Source organism: Mirounga leonina, unplaced genomic scaffold, assembly GCF_011800145.1.
Source record: "Mirounga leonina isolate KUSES-001 unplaced genomic scaffold, KU_Mleo_1.0 Mir_418, whole genome shotgun sequence".
Lineage (NCBI taxonomy): Eukaryota > Metazoa > Chordata > Mammalia > Carnivora > Phocidae > Mirounga > Mirounga leonina.
Window position 1 is genome coordinate 14,189,100 of NW_023270739.1, and position 19,158 is coordinate 14,208,257.

General features: G+C 50.4%; 1 protein-coding gene across 2 annotated transcripts in view; it reads right to left on the bottom strand.

Moving 5' to 3' along the window:
* CHST11 (carbohydrate sulfotransferase 11) overlaps nucleotides 1-14,559 on the bottom strand; it is a 256,129-nt gene extending 241,570 nt beyond the window's left edge. The window contains exon 1 of one of the 2 annotated variants that reach the window (XM_034987692.1): nucleotides 13,976-14,559. In XM_034987692.1, the coding sequence (XP_034843583.1) occupies nucleotides 13,976-14,078 (103 nt within the window). In that variant the 5' untranslated portion in view covers nucleotides 14,079-14,559. Of the gene's footprint in view, nucleotides 1-13,960 lie in introns of both variants that reach the window. The other variant, XM_034987691.1, reaches the window with a different exon arrangement.
* Between the last annotated feature and the right edge of the window lie 4,599 nt (nucleotides 14,560-19,158).

Here is a 19,158-nt window from a genome sequence, read left to right on the forward strand (position 1 = left end):
TCTGCTCTCTCTCAAATAAATAAAATCTTAAAAAAAAAGTCAATCATTTTAATGATGATTTCACCCTAACTATAAATGTGTATCAATTTTGAGACCCACTAATAAAACAAGATCTGAGTTGGAAGAAATAGTCTTAGAAACAGTCTAAGCGGTAAACTGCAAAGTCTTTGTTCGTTTTAGCCTTGAAACTTTCTTCTGACAAAATTTTACTCAGAACCCCAAAATATAAAGGGGAGAGGCAAGGAACTACTCTGCCAGAACCCTCCTTGACCTTAAGTCATCTGGGGCTTGGACGAGTAGTTTGAAAATTGCCAATGTCTCCATATATTCATTTATCAGTAACACATGAAAGGGTGCCCAGAAGGGGGGAGAAAGACCAGGATTAGAACCCCAGTGTCCTGACCCTTACCCGGGGCCCTTTCCACTTCCCTGCACAGCCTCCTCCAGTCAAGGTCATCCATGTTTTACCACAGATCAAACACTCGGCATTGACCACAGAGGCTTACAGGGCTGAGACTGGGTGCTCTGGGGCCACTCGTCGTTTATTTCCCACGAAAATAAAAAAGGAACATCACTGTGACTTCCAATGACAACATCCTTTACGTAGCTTGAATCCCATTTGCAGGAAGGCACTATCAGACCTGTGTCTATTTTTAAAAATCTATTTGTTTTTTACAGACACAGGAAACAAAGTCTGCGTAACTGCAAGAACTCTCTCCCTAGTCCTGCAGGTAAAAGCCCTGAGCCACTCGCCTCCTGAATTAAATGGATTATCCTAAAATGAGCAAGGCCACCGCTACTAGTTAACATCTTTAAGCCCGTAATTGTCTTTCATCGAGGGCTCACACCTTCTCAACAAAAGCCGTTTTATCACAAGTGACTAAAAGATTGCCCATTTGGTTTCCGATTTCAAACCTGCACTTCCATTTTTGAACAGCAAAATTATACAGAAAGCCCTCCGTACATAAAACCTGGACTCGTTAAGGGATTTCACTATCTAATTCTTCCGTTTTCAAAATAATCTCCATTCCAGTACTTCTGCACAGACTTCCAATAATAAGCACTGCCTTCATCAGACTTTCCAATCCTTAATCCCTAAATCCGCACAAGTTTGCCAGCGTAAACCCAGAAACCCCTGCCCTTCGCATGGCCGCACACCCCCTTAAACAATGATGCGCATCTACACCATTATCTCACTTTCTTAAAAAATGAAGCCTTTTGGAAAGTTCTGTGCGTTGTTTTAATGGGAAAAGGGGGACCGAGGGGGGTATAAAAAGGGGATCAAACCCCTATGTGGGAACCAGCTCTAGGATATTTATCAATGGCTGTCAAATACTACAGTCTAGCAGAGAAAATGAAGGGGGCCCTCAGCTTTGTACCAAGCACAATGCCCCCCACAAGTGATTCTGAAAGCCAGGGATGCCTTTTTATGCTGTGTGTGGCTCTATAATTAACCCGTCCTCTCTCCCACAGCCCAGGAGTGGAGTGGTAAAAAGAGGGGGCCTTTTGATATGAAGATTACATAGGACAGCATCTCTCAGGGGGACAATGAGATCAGACCCCCCTCACAGCCCACAGGGCGAGTCTCCTGGGGGCCCCAAAGCCTGACCTTTGGGCCTTGGTTCCCAGGAGGAAGCAGCTGACTTGGTTCTCCAGTCTACACTGCCCCTCTCCAGGACAGCCCACAGCTGCAGCTGGACCCCAGACACGCCCAGGAGCTCACATTGGAGGAAGAAATTCTCCCTGTGACTATTTACACACTTTTCCTTTCTCCTGACACTTACTTCTTCCAGAGCCTCTGAGGGTGAACCCAGGGCACCATTAGCAACTGAGAGACTGAAACTTAACCTCTGTGGCCTATCATTTTGGCATAAGCAAAGCAAACAGTGGAGTTTTAAATCCCATCACAGAGTGCTTTTAGCTATTTCTTACTTTGCACTTTAGACATGCATGAATAATCTTCTTACCTCCCATTAAACGATAATAATAGAAACTATTGCAAACTGGCCCCAGTTCATTTGAGAAAGTGAGTTGAAAACTTCTGCCCTTCAAATGAAACAAGAGAGTTTAATTAAATGGAGCTTAAATTTCATCATCTGAAAAACAGGAGATCCTCAACCTTCCATGGCTCCCAGGTCCCAAGAATAAAATTCAAACCTGAGAGCGTTCGGGACCCTCCAGGTCCACTGTTGACCCCCTCTCTCTCCCCGGAGCCTCCTGCGTTCCAAGACATCACTCTCCTTCCTGCCTCACCCCTGCTCTGGCAGGTGCCCTCCCCTGGAATGTCTTTCCTCTCTTTCTCCCATATTCCCTAGCAATTCTCTACTCATCCTTCTGGGCCCAACAAACATCACCTCTCCCGTGAAGTCCTCCTCAACACCGCCCCCAAATCAAGGGTCCCCAGCTCCGTCCTTAGCAGTTTGTCTCTCTTTGTAACCCCAACCACATTTGGCCCCATAGACGGTTAATTATGTGTCTTCTGTCCACTCCCACAGAATGAATGTTCCTTGGGCCAGTCTTTGCACTCAAACATTTGTGTTAGAATCATTTTAAACCAAATGTAAGCAATTCCCTGAACCCCTCTGAGTTTCCACTGCCTCATCTGGAAAATGGAGTTGATAACTGTTTCTCTCTCTACGTTACAGAGTTTGTCAGGGTCTCATTAGGAGGGTCGAGCTTCAGATGACAAGAAGACTCTGAAGATAGTTCAGAGGCTGGAAATTACTTGATTCCACAGCTACATACGTGATTCCACAGCTAACATCTCTTATTTAACACCTACAGTCCCAGATGGTCAACAGTCTTCCCAGAGGGTTCAACTTAGACCCAGGAAATAAAATGTGCCTTAAATTAAGGGGAAAGGGGCAAACAAAATAAACGAGAAGCAAACAAAAAGCCCTAATCCATAAAAAGTTCTCTAACACTTCGGAGCGATACCACCCAATAGGGTAGCCACTAACGTGTGACTGCAGAGCCCATGAAGTGTGGCTGGTCTGAATCGAGATGTGTTGTAAACATAACATACACACTGGAGTTCCAAGACTTCGCGCAGAAATGTAAAATCTCAACAATCTGTAATATCCACTGCCTGCTAAGTGGATATTTTAGATATTAATTTCACCTGTGGTTTTTATCATTTCTTTACTTTTTTTCAATGTGCTTATGGGAAAATTTAAAGTGACACACGCAGCCGACAGTACATCCTGGCTGGACATTGCTGGCCCGAGGACAGTCCTGTTTCAGACCCTCCCATTCCGGGTGAACGAGCAGATCCCCTCCCGGGACATATGGGTTCCTCTCGCGGGTACAAGCACCTAACAACCAACCACACCTTCAAAAGCTGTTCAGTTTTTTTGGTTGGGTCTACACCTCGCCATGGTGTTAACTGAGTTCCTCTTTGCCCTCTGATGTGCCAGCTCAGTCACTGCCGAATCAAACGGAAAAGCCAATCGGCAAAGATGATGGCTGACAATTCCATGCTCGCCACCCCAGGAAGTGGGATTTTCTTCTTGGTTGCCCATCAACGTCAATGTGTTCACTCTTTCAACTGTTTTCATATTTACCGAGTAGCTATTGCTATGGTCTCAACGTATGTGTGTTCCCCACCCCCCCACCCCCAGTATTCATATGTTGGAGGCATATGCCCAAGGTGATGATATTAGGAGGGGAGGCCCTTGGAGGGGATTAGGTCATGACAGTGGGGCCCCAGGGAGCTCCTTCACCCCTTCCGCCATGTGGAACTACACCAGGAAGTCTGTGCCCCGGAAGAGGTCCCTCACCCAATCATGCTGGCACCCTGATCCGAAACTTCCAGAACCATGAGAAATCAACTCCAGTTGTTGATAAGCCACCCAGTTTATGGAGCCTGAACAGTGAGTGACCAGGACAACTACTATGTACCAGGCTCTGTTCTAGATGTTGAGGTACTGTGGTAAACGAGACCTGGCTGCTCTTAATGACCCAACACACCAGAGTGTGTGATGGCAAGTGCGTGCTCACAAACTACCACAGCGTGCCAAGGAAGGACACCCATCCCCTTATTCTGGCTACGTAAGACTGGTTGAATATTGGACACAGGAGGCAACATAGGAAGTGGACCATGACCTCAGGACACATCCACGTTGAAGTGAGAAGTGTCATCTGAACGCAGATGACAGTATGGCCCCCAGAGGGGATGAGCTCACCCAGGGATAGAGTGTAGGGTAAGAAGAGAAGAGGCTATCAGTGAATGTCCCACTTGGAGTCCACAGCTGGGCTTAAGGCCCTTCTAAACAAATTACCTCCTGACCTAATTAGCTGAAAGCGAGAGCACGTACACGGAGCATAACGTTGACGTGAAGAACATAGTCTATGGTGTCAGTCGGACCTGGGCAGGGGTCCTGTTCTAACTCTCCAGGTCTGTGACCTTAGACAAGCTCCTTCACCTCTAAGCCTCAGTTTCCTCACCTGTACAATGGGACTGGTAAATGCTCACCTCACAAGATTGTGAGGATTAAATGTGTTAATCCAAATACAGCAGGTGGCACATTGCCTATTACATACTAGGTACTCAGGAAGTGAGGAAGGTTGTAGTATTCTTTGTGTGAGTGTATGTGTGTGTTGTTCTTAAAAAAGCATCAGAAAAATAACAGACTCTAAATAAGGGTTTCCCAGCTATTGTTATTCTGGGCTGGATTATTCTTTGTTGGTGGGGAGCAGGGGTGGGCGGGGGGCGGGGGGCAGGGAAGGGTGGGTAGGCTGTCCAGGGCACGGAGGATGCTTAACAGCATCTCTGGCTTCTCCCCACTGGACACTAGTAGGACTCCCCCTCCCAGGTGTGATAACCAGATTCCTCCAGACATTGCCAACGGTTCCCTGCAGTGGGGGAGAGAAGGGAGCAAAATGGTCCCCGGTTGAGAACCACTGGTCTCTATCAGGTGAGGTGGAAAGTTCTTCTGGAGGAGGGTCCAGTGCCTAAAAAGGGAGACTTTTTCAGCATGTAAAGAACGCTGAGCACTGACGGACTCCCTCCTTGGCGATCAAGCCCAGCAGGACTCTCTCCAGGAAAGTAAGCAGTAGGCCAGCAAAGAGCACCAAGTACACCTTGGCCTCGCCCAGATCAGGATTACACCTTCTAACTGAATCCCAGTACCCGCTCTGGGGACCGTGGCGCAAACGGGCCTCTGCCCCGGCTATGAATGCCATCCACAGAGGCAGCCTCCCCAGGCTCCAAGAGTGGGGGGTACTGGCTCCTGGGCAGGCAGAAGCCATACGGGCCTCCTCTGCACACAGCAGGTTCAAGTGTGGTGACAAAGGCCAATCAATTCTGTCCTGTGCCATGAGCCACGCAAGCCACCCAACTGCTGCTCACTGAAGGGCTACCACGGAGCAACTGCTGTTTTTCTGAAACGACTTTTCATCCTCCTGAGTTCAGCTTCAGAAATGACATCGAGGGGCACCTGGGTGGCTCAAGGTCGCTGAAGCGTCTGCCTTGGGCTCGGGTCATGGCCCCAGGGTCCTGGGATCGAGCCCCGAGTCGGGCTCCCTGCTCAGCAGAGCCTGCTTCTGCCAGAGCCTGCTTCTAGTCCAGAGACCGGCTTTCAGACCATGTTTGCGCGTTCTCTCACTCTTTCTCTCAATAAACAATAAAATCTTTAAAAATCAAATCAAATTAAATAAATAAATAAAATGCACCACTGAGGCAGAGCTCCGTTTCGGCCACGGGGGGTGGGGGATGGTGTGGCCGGCACAGCTGATAGAAGGCTAGGGCAGACAGAAAGAAGACACAACAGTCTGCACACAGGACCCTCCCAGTAAACGTGACAGGGCACACATACGAAAACAGATAAACCCTGTCGTAAACACGAAGATTAGGATCTCAGGATGAGAAACCACAGTGTTTTTTTTTTTTTTAGATTTTATTTATTTATTTGACAGAGAGAGACACAGCGAGAGAGGGAACACAAGCAGGGGGAGTGGGAGAGGGAGAAGCAGGCCTCCCGCTGAACAGGTTGCCCAGTGCGGGGCTGGATCCCAGGACCCTGGGATCATGACCCGAGCCGAAGGCAGACGCTTAATGACTGAGCCACCCAGGCGCCCAGAAACCACAGTGCTTTTACTCCAACAATCTGTGTGCGCTCCGTTTGCACCCATTTTCAAGGCACTTTTCCTTCTCGTTTCTCACTTAATCCTCCCGCCAGCACCACGTTGGAGAGGGAATATTGCTACCTTCACTTGGCAAAGAGGGGACAAAATCTCTGAGGCTGTGACTTCCAACGCAGTCATTCAATCCATTATTAAGTTGCTACAATCTCCGGGCACCTGCCCAAGTGGTGGGGTGTGGCCAGTACTATGCCAGATATTGCTTGAGCCTGGAGAGTCTTGAGCTAGTTCTCAAGGAGAAGCATTATTGGCACTTGGGCAAGATGACTCTGACGGGCGGAAAGATCCCATCCTTTGCAGGATGTCTAGTATCCTTGGCCCGGCCAATGAGACTGATGTCATCAATCCTCAGACACAATCAAGAGCATCCCCTACACATTTCCAAACATGGGGAGAGGGGGGAGACCCCAACTGAGAGCCCTTACCAGACGGCCTGGGCAACAGTTCTTAAGTCAGACAGCCGTGGTTCCTCAATCCTCTCCATCTGACCTTAGACAAGTGAGATTCTCTCTGCCTCCGTGTCCCTGCCTTATAAAATGGTAATAATCACCATGTGTACCTTGTAAGATTCCTTTGAGAAATAACATATTAAACACCTGGCCCATGTCAACCTTCAGAAATAATACCCAATAAACACCTGTATTATTTCCCCGGCTCATCTCCTGTATGTCCTCGGTAAATTGTATCTTTAAAGCCCCCTCTCAGACACGCCTTGTCTGAGCACCCTCCTCCAAACTGCAGTCCCCTGGCTGCTTCCATTTCACCTCCTTCTTCCTTGCTTTATTGTTCTGTCATCATCAAACATGCTCTATGTTTGTTTGTTTGTTTTAAGGTTTTATTTATTTACTTGAGAGAGAGAGAGCACAGAGGGAGAAGAAGCAGCAGACCTCTGCTGAGCAGGGAGCCCGATGTGGGGCTCCATCTCAGGACCCTGGGATCATGACCTGAGCCAAAAGCAGACGCTTAACTGACTGAGCCTCCCAGGCGCCCCAAACATGCTCTATGTTTTAAACATGCCCCAGGAGAATGTACCACGAGGACAAGGATTTTTGTCTATTTGGGTCCCTGCAGTATTTCCAGCACCTAGAACAGAGCCTAGCTGTTAATAAACATTCAACAAAGACATCTTGAGTGATGTCGACTGGATACAGCAGGCAGCCAAGGTCTGAAAGCCGGTCTCTGGACTACAAATCCTGTGTTCTTTTTTCTACAGTGAACGCCACAGATCGCATCCTGAACATTTTGTTGAAGAATTTCCCAACACAAGCTCTGTTAAAATTTTTCGTAAATCTCTCTTACTGAGTGGTAGTCTAGTTTGGGGGTGGCAGAGTGAGAAGAAATGGCATCTCCACGGTGACCACTTTACCAAAGTGCACGACCAGCTGCCCAAAGATAAACGCGAAGCTACAAGTAAGAAGCATCCTTACTTCCCATCCAGCCTGCCCCAGACTCCTCTCAGACCCTCCAGGGCCTCCCATCCCAAATCTCTCTCCACCCCACTCTCTTTAGCTGCTCCCTCTCTCTGCCTTGTGCTGTGAACAATCTGTGGCTTGCCCTGCTCAGCCCCACCTCAAGGACAGGCCTTGGGCTGCTCTATGCCTGGAACATTCTTCCTGGGATGGACACACGGATGGTTCCTTCCCTTCCTTGAGGTCTCTGCTCTCCAAGGTCATCTTACCAGTGGCAGTCCCTAATCACCTCTATATTAAATTGCAACTCCTGCCTCCCATCCATCTCCCCCTGCTTTGTTTTTCTGTCTTCACACCATCTGACAAGCCATCTATTTTACTTCTGCACTTACTTAAAGTCTGGCTATCCCACTAGAACGTAAGTACCCCGGGGGCAAAAATCCACATCGATTCCCCAAGTGCCTAGGACAATCCCTAGTGCCTAGCACAGAGTAGAAGAGGAAGAGAGACAGAGACAGATTCGTAAATTTTGATCGATCATATTTGATCTGAGATGTGTCAAATTACAGTTTCCAGGAATTTTTAACTGACAGATCAAACTATTCAGTGACCTCCTAGCAAGATGTGCCTTCCTCTTCACTTGTCATAAAGATGGGGTCTCAAAACTCAAGAGAAACTAAAAGGGAAAAAAAAAAAAAACGAGTAAGCAAAACAACTTCTGGTTTTTCTAAGAATTTGAACGCACATGCCTGTTGGCAATGACCTTCCTGAGGCCTTGTGCACCTACCCTCCCCAGATTAAGAAGAGGTTGTCTAGTTGGTGGGTTGAAGGGGGGGAAAGGGTGGAGTCTGTGCTTGTAAGCTTTTGATTTCCTGTTTTTAAATGGCTGTGCCGACAGAGCTGGTCATAAGCAAGATGACTTTCCAACCAGATAAATATAAACCACAGCCACCTCTGCTGCAGGCCGGATCCCCCCCGCCCAGACCTCACAGAAATCTCCAGCCACCCTTCCCCTGGTGCCTGACCACCACTTTTATTCCCGAAAGCAATGACTCATGGACTCCCGAGCAGTGGCTAGAACTGTCGGAGGAAATTGCCTAAGTGCATCAGTCTCGTCTTAATGCAGCTAGGAAAATGCCCCACTGAGGTGCAAACATTCCAACCACCAAAGGGAGACCCCATACTGGACAAGTCCTAACCTTCAGTTAATTTCATGCTACTTTCGGGATCCGTAACAGTCTCATATTTGAGACCCTCCTGATGTCTTTCCAAAGGAAGTTTCAGATAGATGACCTAACAACAGCCCCTACAAATTGCTTTGACTCCAAACTCACTTCATGTCTAAGCAAAAAGATTCTTTAATGTAAAATTAAATGTGTGCAGGGGCGCCTGGGTGACTCAAGTCGGTTGAGCGTCCGACTCCTGATCTCTGGTCTTGATCTCAGGGTTGTGAGTTCAAGCTCTGTGTTGGGCATGGAGACTACTTTTAAAAAATAAATAATTAATTAGATTAAATTAAAAAATAAAATTAAACATGTGCAGCAAAAAAGGAAAAAAAATTGGACTGACATCCTACAAAGAGGGGGAGGGGAGGGGACAGCAGACGCATATGCAAGTCTATAAAGTAAAAAGGCTGTGATTAAATTTTGTCTTTAAACTTAATAACTAGTCACCATAACGATGAATTTGTCTAAAATACATCAAAACAGGTACAAAAGTCATACTGTGACCTCAACTATTTTTTTAATCTATATATTCTATAATTTATAGAACAAAGCACCTGTTGCCTCTGGGTGCCGGAATAATAAACCATTATTTCTCTTCTATACTTCCTAAATTTTCTAAAAAGAGCACATATTATGTTTGTAATTAGACTGAAATTATAACACAAAAGCACTGTGCTTTCAATCTAATCAAGTAAAACTACAAAGGGGTAACCCAAGAAGTCTTTAAATAAAGGGTATAATCTTTCAATACATGCAACCAAGGCAAAGAAATCCCAGGCAACAGCGAAAGTAAACATATGGCAAAGGAAAAAAGAGGACGAGAAAGAGACGAAAGGCTTTCTCCTCCGCAGGCTTCTCTTCTTTGAACACAAGCTTTCAAACAAAACCACAACCCTATGGACTGACACAAAAGGAAGGTTCAGAGAATCTGTCTTCACACACTCGGCACAAATGCAGCCTGGGGGCCTCTCAGCTTCGCCTTGCACAACGCAGCTCCATCAAAGCCCTGCCGTCCCGGGCAGGTATGCGAGACACCGAACCGTCCAGGATGCACTTTTAGAGGATGCATTCGCCGAGGGTCTACACGTGTGCAAAAACCACTATAGCATGTGCTTCCTTTCTCACCAACTTCAGGGGCAGCTCCCAGCCACAAAAGGTTTTCGTCCTGGGGATGGGTTTCTTTAAGGCAGTAGCTAAACAAGGCCAAGCTTCCCCGGTACCCAGGACACGGAGCAGTGCCCCCAGCTGCATCATACCTCAGGGCAGCAAATCTAGGCCTTGGGGAATTCTCCTGTCTGGTGCATGATGACTTAAACCAAATTCATGTCTGCGGGGGTCGGGGGGGGGGGGCGGGGATGGCTCTCAGAGACCAGGAAGGCAAGAAACGGTCCCCACCAGACAGACCCAGACTCACTGACAGGGCATTCTTGGCAAGACTTGACAACCTTCCTAAAAACCGGAGAAGTGGGTCTTCTAGGGTTGAGCCACTTCATGCTTTCATCCAGCAAATATTTTACTGAGAGCCTACTATGGGTCAGGCACTGTGCAAAACACTGGAACTAGAATGGGGCCTAAAACCTGATCCCAGGGCACCTGGCTGGCTCAGCCGGTGGACCATGCAACTCTTGATCTCAGGGGTGTGAGTCCAAGCCCCACGCTGGGTGTAGAGATTACTTAAAACTAAAATTAAAAAAAAAAAAAAAAAAAGCCCTGATCTAAACAAAAACCATTAAATCAGAGTGTCACAGATCTAAAGAAAGCTGCCTTCCTGACAAGGCCCACTTCTGCCGAACGCTCCAAACAAATCAAAGATCAGCTACTCAAGTTTAGGAACTGCTTCAGTTTATGAATTAGAAAAGTACAAAAGACAATGGGCCCCAGATTAGACTCAGAGGGAGAGACAGCCAGCCCTCCCCATCACCAGTCTCCTTTCTTCTTTCTCTCCCTCCTCTCACACTCCAGGTGTTCTCTGGCCACCAAAGAAGCCGGGAATCCATTTCTTTTGGAATACTATTTTTCTTTCATTTTTTTTTTTAAAGATTTTTTATTTATTTATTTGAGAGAGAGAGAGTGAGAGACAGAGAGCATGAGAGGGAAGGGGATCAGAGGGAGAAGCAGACCCCCTGCTGAGCGGGGAGCCCGACGTGGGACTCCATCCCGGGACTCCAGGATCATGACCTGAGCCGAAGGCAGTCGCTTAACCGACTGAGCCACCCAGGCGCCCTGGAATACTATTTTTCTATATCAGATACAGGTATGTGAAACTCCTGCCAGACGGCTCCAATTGGGTTTTTAGCAACCCAATCCAAGCCATGCTGCAGTCCCTTCTGCCTCTCCCCGGGTGATCTGGAAAGACTGAAACTGCAGAGCCCGGCCAAAGGATCATCCCACCATTACCCTAAATTGAAGAAGCAAAGATCACCTCACTTTTAAAGAAACTCAAAGCAGTAGAAAAGATGGAGCATCAGCTCCGTGATGTTTAATGTCAGTAAAGTTGAATAAAATGGAAAAAAACAGAAAGGGAAATGTTTAATATTGATTTCAAAACATGTTTTTACACACTGTGTTATAATGAACCATTGGCATGAAGTTTTCACGGAACCATATGTAATTCAAATTAAGGAAGACCTTTCGATTGAACCATCTTCAGGTCTGTATTGAAGAGCAGGTACTGAAAGTAGTACTTGCTAAGGACGGGGTGGGGGGTAGTCAGAAGAGCATACTCATAGAGATATGAATAATAAACAAATGCTATTTCTTGGGTGGCAATGGGGCTAGGAAGGGAAGCAAAGGCTGAGAACATAGGGTCAAGGACAGAGGATCCTTATTAGGACACCCTTAGAGAAAGTTCTGTCCCTGATTCCCAAAGTCCAGTGCCACTTTCAAGCCAACGTTGAAAACCGGGGCTGGAAATTTTAGCAAAGTGCCAGTTACAAGTTGGAAATTTCTTCCTGGTGTCTCTGGTTAGAAAGTTATTTCCTAATTCTCGGACAAGAAAAGCAAAGCCCAGGCTACATGAAAAGCATGGATAGCGGTGGTATTATAGTTAATTTACATAGTTACATATATAGTTTTATATATATATATATATATATACACACACACACACACACACAGTTACATATATAGTTATATATAGTTATATTTCCCTGGACCACTAACAGGTACAGTGAAGTTCAAGTGCATTCCGGATGGAGTCTAAGATCCATCCCTGTTCCAGGCATTTCTGCAAAGAGCTACCTGGCACTTTCCATCCAGGCAAAATTTTAAGTGACCTAAACACATGTCTAGAGTCTAGACCAAATCATTCGGCCCTTTGTTTAAACTGGTGGAGCCCCAGTGTACTTGCACACCACCCAGTCCCCCAGTCCCCGGGGCGGAGTCTGGTCTGGCCTCCAGGATGCCTCTGTCTGGCCCAGCGCGCTTGCAACCACCGCCCGCCGCCCAGAACATCAGCGAGGTCCATTTTTAAATTGCCTTAGAAGTTTCCCAACCACCGGTTTGGGTGAGGAGACAAACACGGCTGCAGTTTGCTGACATGGAACTAAAAATACCCAACTGCAAACAAAAGCCATCTTTTACAAGGCTGGCTCGGAGGTCCTGAGGTTCCGTGTGGTAGTGTCAGACCATATCCTTGGCCGTGTGGCCGCTTTAACAACTGCTCGGCTGAGCGGGGAGCTGGGCCCAGGGGCCCGGCGGACCCCGCGCTGTCAAGGAAGCTCCCAACGGCAGCCCCGGCCTGATTGATGGCAAGAACAGCTTTATTCCTCTGCCACCCACCCAAATGCAGGCTAGAAGAATTCGGGGCTGCGTCTGCTCAAAGTGTTAGATACACACTGAAAGGAGAACGCGGGGGGGGGGGGCGGCAAAAAGAAAAAAAACACCAACCCCACTTCCCTGGAAGGAAATGTGCTTCCATCTCCCTCCTTGCAATTATAAAAGCAAATTATTGCTGTGGCTATAATGAGAAAGGCAACTCGGAGGCGTAAAAAAAATGGATTTCGGAGCCAAGGTGGCCCAGCGGGGGCCTGCCGGGGTTGAGGTGGGGTGTGGATACCACGGCTCCCCGGGGAGAGCCGCGTCGCCCCGAAGCCTCCTCGGAAGGTTTTTACCTGTTGGGCTTGGGGGCCCGAGCTGCGAACCCCCGGCCGCCGCGCTCGAAGGCGCCCCTCCCTCCCCAGGTCCCAAACTTTCCTTAGCGCCCCTTGGAAGGGGCGAGCCTCGATCCTCCCCCAGTCCACATTTCAGATGTGGAACTTGTAGAAGCTCCCGAGGGCTGCGGGGGAGGGGGCTCATTGCCACAAGCCCCGGGGCCCTCTGGGGGACTTCGGATGCTCGGAACCCAGGAGTGGGGTAAGCAACCTGACGGTCAGCTCAGGACCCAGCCAAAGTTTCCTCCAAAACTGCTGCGGTCAAGGCGTGACCCGGGGACCGTGACCAGCGCAGGGTCGGGAGAGCCGTTGGGGTGGGGGCACATGGTGAAGCAGGCCCCAGGGCACCAGCCGCAAGGTCACTGAGGAGCCAGACCCCGGGGGGCAATTAGCGGGCGCCCGGCCCCTTCCCCAGCCTGGTGGAGGGGCAGCGCCGGGCACCCAACCTCTCCCCACACCTCCGCGCGGCGCCGAGCCCGGGACACGTGGGAGCCTAAGCCTCGGGCTCCCCAGCTCGCGGCGGGGACTGGCGACCTCGCCGGGGCGCTCAGCCTTCGCCCCCGGGCCCCCCACCCAGGAAAAGACAGCGCGCCCGGGCGCAGGGCGGCAGGCTCCCGGCGCCTCTTTCATCCTCAGATCGCCGCATCAGCGGGGAGTTGCGTTCTCTTCAAACCGGTCCCCCACCACCAGGAGCTGCCCACAACCTCTCTACCTTGCTCTGCTACCTCGCAGACAGACAGACAAGAGACACAAAGAAAAAAGGGAGGGGGGTGGGAACTACCGCCCCTCCTGCTCCCATCCTCCAGCCTGGAGCCGGGAGGAAGAGGAAGGTGAGCACGTCTTCCCTCCTCCTTTCCATCCCGACTCGGCGACCCGGGCAGACCGGGGACCAAGGAGCCCCGAGGTGGCTGAGAGGGAAGAGGTAAGGTTGGAAGAGGCAGAAACCCGGCGCCAGTGAGCGAGCTAGAGCGCGAGAGAGCGCGAAAAAAAAAAAAAAAAAAATCCAACAAAACCACGCTAACGCGCCCCCTACCTGGGTGCAACATACTTTGGAAATAGAAGATGACCAGGATAAAGGATCCCAAGCAAGTGGCCAGCACCATCCGGCAAATTCTGTTCATCCTCATCACTTCCAGCAGCGCCGGCTTCATGGCTTTGTCCTGGCTGCGGGGACCGGGGTGTCCGGGAGGCGCGTCCGGGGCGCAGGAGCCGGGACCCTGCCGCGCGGAGCGGAGCCCGGGAGGCGCAGGGCAGGGCTGGGCAGATCGGGAACGATCGGGAGGGCTTCGCGGCCGCTCTCGGAGCCCCCAGCCCCGGGCAGGGGTATGGAAGGCGCCGGAGTTGCTCTGGAAGTGCGGAGATGCGTGGACCCGCCGGCTGCGCGCCCTGCTCCTCCTGCGGCTCCTCTCCACCTCCCCGCCGCCTCCGCTCCCGCCGGCGGCCGCCGCGCTGCCTCCTCGCGGGCCGGGCGGCTGGGGTGCGAGCGCGGATGGTGCCGCCGCTGCGCTGGCCGCTGGGGCTGTCGGACGGGCCCCCTCCCTCCTCTCCAAAGGCTACTTCATTGCGCTCCAGTGATCTATATATTCCGGGCTGGGTCTTACCAAATGCAACTCGCAGCCCCCGGCGAGGGGAGGGCGCCCGCGGAGAGCCGGGAGGAGGGAGGGACCCGAGCGCCGGGGCGGAGCGTCGCGCTCCCCCCGCCCCTACCCGGGAATTGGTCGCGTCCAGCTGTTTCCCGGGGAGTGCAGAGTGCGCCGCGCTCCCGCAGGGTCCCAAAAGCCCTCAGTCCCCGGCCGGGCTCGGCCGCCGTCTGGAGGTTGTGTCAGCGTTTCCATGACAAAACCCGGAGGGAAAAAAACGCGAATAAAATCGCCTCGGTGCTACCACCCACTCCTGCCGGCGTTTGTGGAGGGAAGTGGCAGCGAGCGAGTTGGGCACGAGAGCGGAAAGGGGTCTGGTGGTCCGCGATCATCTCAGATGCCTGGGCCGGGTGGTCGAGAAGTTGCTCCTAGCCCCCAGGGAGCGAGTGCCCTTTTGCGGACGCCCAAAACGGGCGGTTTCGTTTCTCTTTCAAACCACAGCCAGGCTGGTGCGATGTTTTGGAAAGGAGTTAAAAACGGCTGACTTTGGGTCAAGGTTAGGGAAACCGCACTACCCGGGGGGGTCAGGCGACAACTGAGCTTCCTCGGGGCTTTACGCAGAGTCTCTCCGTCGACAAGGCAAAAGGGGCTTGCTTGCGGATTTTAAAACTCTGGCTTCCCAACGGGCAGCGCTCCCTCCAAATTTTCCCAAGTACACTCGAGTCCCAGCGGGGGGGGGGGGGGGGTGAGAGGTTGCCCCCACGAATTAACTGTCCTCCGAATCCAAACAACTGATGGAAAAACCCAGCCGGCCTTAGCGTTGGCAGGTAAATGGAAAGATGACGTTGCTTTCTTGTATTGTGGGAAGTAACTTAAAATTTCCAATGCCATGCATGGAAGTGGTTCAACAATCAATAAAGCGGATGCAGGCAAATAGCGGGAGATCACTGGCTCACCTACCCTGTTCTAACTTTCGAAAATCGGCTACTACAGTCCACTTACCTACCACCCGGAACTGAAGATCTTGTTCTTCTGCCCTCTGTGGTTTCCGTAAGCAAAGAGGTAGGAGCTGCCATGTCTTTTTATTTTCCTTAATAAGTTTACATTGGGTTTTTAAAACCTAAAGGATTATTTAAATTCCAACAATAATATCTACCGGGGGGGGGGGGGGGGGGATGTTATCGTAAAGACTAACTTTTGTGTCATATTATCAAATTGTTCCTACTATTAACTCAATTCATAACAAACTAAGATAATAGGTCTTTCAATGCCTCTCACATAATAGGCATTTGATAAATACTTATTGAATCTGAATGTAAGGGGTCTTACCCCTATTCTCAATACATGAGACACAGCTTGCAAACAGACCCATGCAGCAAAACCCACCTCTACCACCTCAGTTCCCTTCCCCCAGAGTTGCAAGGTAGGGGAAGTAACAAAGTCAGCAGCCTTGCCTTTGATTACAGAAGACAATCAATTACAGCACAATATTTATGTAACTGGTATGTACTGTATTAATTTGTACTCACTTGTGAATGAGTTGCTTGCTAAAGGCTGCAGAGCTCAACAACCCAGAACAAAGCCATTCTTCAGTGATTCTCCCCCCACAGGAGATTGGGGATGGGAGTTGAACACATGGCCACCCACCCCAATCAAGGCAGGGATTCTTTGCACAGAGCATGGTTAGATGAGCACTTCCAACACTTTGCCTAGAATGTCAGGCTCTCGTTTTAATTCCTGGTTTTACAGAGCAGGCAGGGTTCACCCAACTGGGCTCTCACCATCCAGAGCAGAGACCTCAATGTACCTGGACAAAAGTCTGGACATGCATAAGGCAGTCTGAGAAGTCACAGGGCTGAGAAGTGTAATTTCTGGTGGGTCACGGAGGGTTGAGTTGGCCCAAAGAAGGTGGTGAGCCACGCCAACATCCATTTTCTTATTTCCCACATCAGTCGGGAATTGGCCCAAACATACAAACATACAGTGAGGGGTAAGGCTCTCATAGGTAAACTACCACCTCTTCCAAGACGCCTTCCCTGATTTCTCATCTGAAGTAGCTTCTTTCCTTCTCGGTGCTCTGAGCACTAGGTCCAAACCCCTCTTGGGTCACTGTACCCATTAGATTGGGTTTCATTCACCTCTGTCTCTAGTGCTCAGCTTCTTGGCTGGCACTGGGTAGGTACAGCTAAGTCAGAGATGGAGAAGTAATGCCTTCTTGGACTACAAAGTTAAGTCAGATCACCTCTAAAGTCTACCGTAATGGTCACCGGTAATGGCCTGGGATTCTGTTGTTCTACCCACATTAGGGGTGAGGGAAAAGATTCCATTTCTTGTCTCCTCTGTCACACTGCAAACTTCCCAACCTCAAATGGACTCATTGCTTTCTGTACATTTCTAACAAAACTTTTTTTTACCTCTTTTACTCACGCTACATGATAAATATTGACCAGATAAAGCACAGTGTTGCCTGATAAGACTGAGGAAAAGTGAGAAGATTTGGTATTTTGAACTTTGAAGAGAGGATAAGGAAGGCCAGCCTCTCAGGTCAGGGTTTCTGTTTTCCCGATGTAGCAGTCAGGACAGGCCAAGTTATGCTGCACTAACAAACAAGCCCCAATTTCAGTGGCTACAACCAGGGCTTACATCTCACTCCACCACGTCTGTGGTGGCCAGAAGAGGGGCTGTCCACATGGCATTTTTCAAGGATGAGGCCAAAGCAGCCCCTACCTAGAGCAATGATGGTTGCCAGGCCCGAGGAGAGGAAGTCTCCGGCAGGCCTCGCGTGAACGATTCAGTGATCCAGCCCAGAAGAAACACGCGTCACTTCTGTTCATCATTCATCGGTCAGAATTACTCACAGACGGCTCCACGTCACACCAAGGCCAGGAATTCAGAGCCTAAAGCATTTGGGGAACAGTCTTCCCGACTGCAACCCCCAGTTGCTCTTCAGATCTTATTTTTCCCTTATTTTTCTAATTCCCTTTAACCCCGAGAGTTCTGGCAAACCAGCACTGTGCTCATCCTGGGACCTGGCTAAAGCTTGCTTGATTGTTAGGCTGGAAATGTCTTCTCAGAACTAAACGACATGCAAATAAAACTGGGGCCGCCCGTTTCAAAGCCTGGTGTGGTCCAGGAAAACGTGTTAAGGGGAAAGTTCTATGTATATGGATGATCGTGGAAAACTCACAGGCAAGGAAGAAATAGATGCGAAATCAGAATCCCAGCTCGTGCATGCCATCAGCAGTGAGCCCACAGATATTTATCAAGCCCTCCCATACCTGCAGGCCGGGCTCGGCCTCGTTCCCGTGGACTTAGGCCTTCAATGTACAGTCTTGTTGAGACCTCGCAGGACTGGCAGCCATGCCCCTTTCTGCACTCGGCTCAAGAGGGAAGTGGGCCCAGGGCACTGGGAGACAGAGAGCCCTTTAGCATCCTTGGGAAAGGAGGGCTTGTCTTCTGCCAACATCAGCCAGGGGCCCCCCAACTGGCTCCTCCAACGACTGGCCTTGCCCATTTGCATCTCTCTGGCACCTCCAGCACAAAGTACGCTCAGTTAACCAGAGCACAGTAAATATTTGTGGAGTGGAATCAGAAACCATTCGCCCACAGCATGTGGTGATCTTAGGTACAGATTTTTCTACAGGTAGGTAAACCGCAAGTACACAAGTGGGTTACTCATGACATAGCTCAGAGCGCAGACTCTTCTTCGCAGTCTTTTTGGAACAAGGTGGGGATGAAAGAAAGGAAGACAGAGGGGGAGAGGAGAAGGGGAAGAGGCAGAGAAGGACAAAAGGAGAGAGGAAGGAAAAGATGAGGGAGACAAAGGAGGAGGGAAGAAATACCCACCGTTATTCTGTTCATTTTCTGATGCCCCCTCTGGCCAGTTTAGGCCCCAGAGGCTCCTCTCCTTGCCTTCTGGAAGAGAGGGCTGTTGGACCCTAGGGCTCGAGCCCACTCCAGACGCCCCCTGCGTGGCCTCACCCACCCTTCCCGTCCACGCACAGCTTAGAAATCAGCTCCCCAGCTGCTCCCTACTGCAGCGGGCCCTGGCCAGCTCCCCAACTCCCGTCCAGATGACCCGGAGGGAAGCTCTCCAGCTCTGATCCAATGACCTGGCTGCCTCTGGCCACCCCATGCCCGGCTCAGGCATGGTGCCAGGGGCCCATGTTCTAGGCCACGTTTGATGTGCTTCCCCTCCCCACCCGCTTCCAGGTGGGGGCCGCTACCATCCTTGTGTTACAGAGGAGGAAACTGAGGCAGGGAACGGTGACCTAACCTACCCAGGGTCACACAGCGGTGTTGGCAGATTCCAGGTCACAAAGCCAGACGGCAGGCAGCAGCAGCGGTTCCCGAGTCCCCTCTCTTCTTGCTTGACTGCCAGTCGGGCTGAGGGCTCGGACGGCCCACGTGGACCTGTGTGACCTGAGGCAGGTCACGTCCCCCTCAGAGCCCTACAGGCGCAGCTGCCAGAGAGATGACATGGCACACGATGACTGTTGGGTGCCTTCACGGCCCGTCTCCCTTTGCACCCCTGCCAGCCCCTGTGCGTGCCCCTGTGACCCGTCCTTCCAGGACCCCCACCTCCTGCCGCTCTTCGGTTCGGACATTAGCATCGCTGATGCACACTTTGACATCCATGGCCCAGTAATTT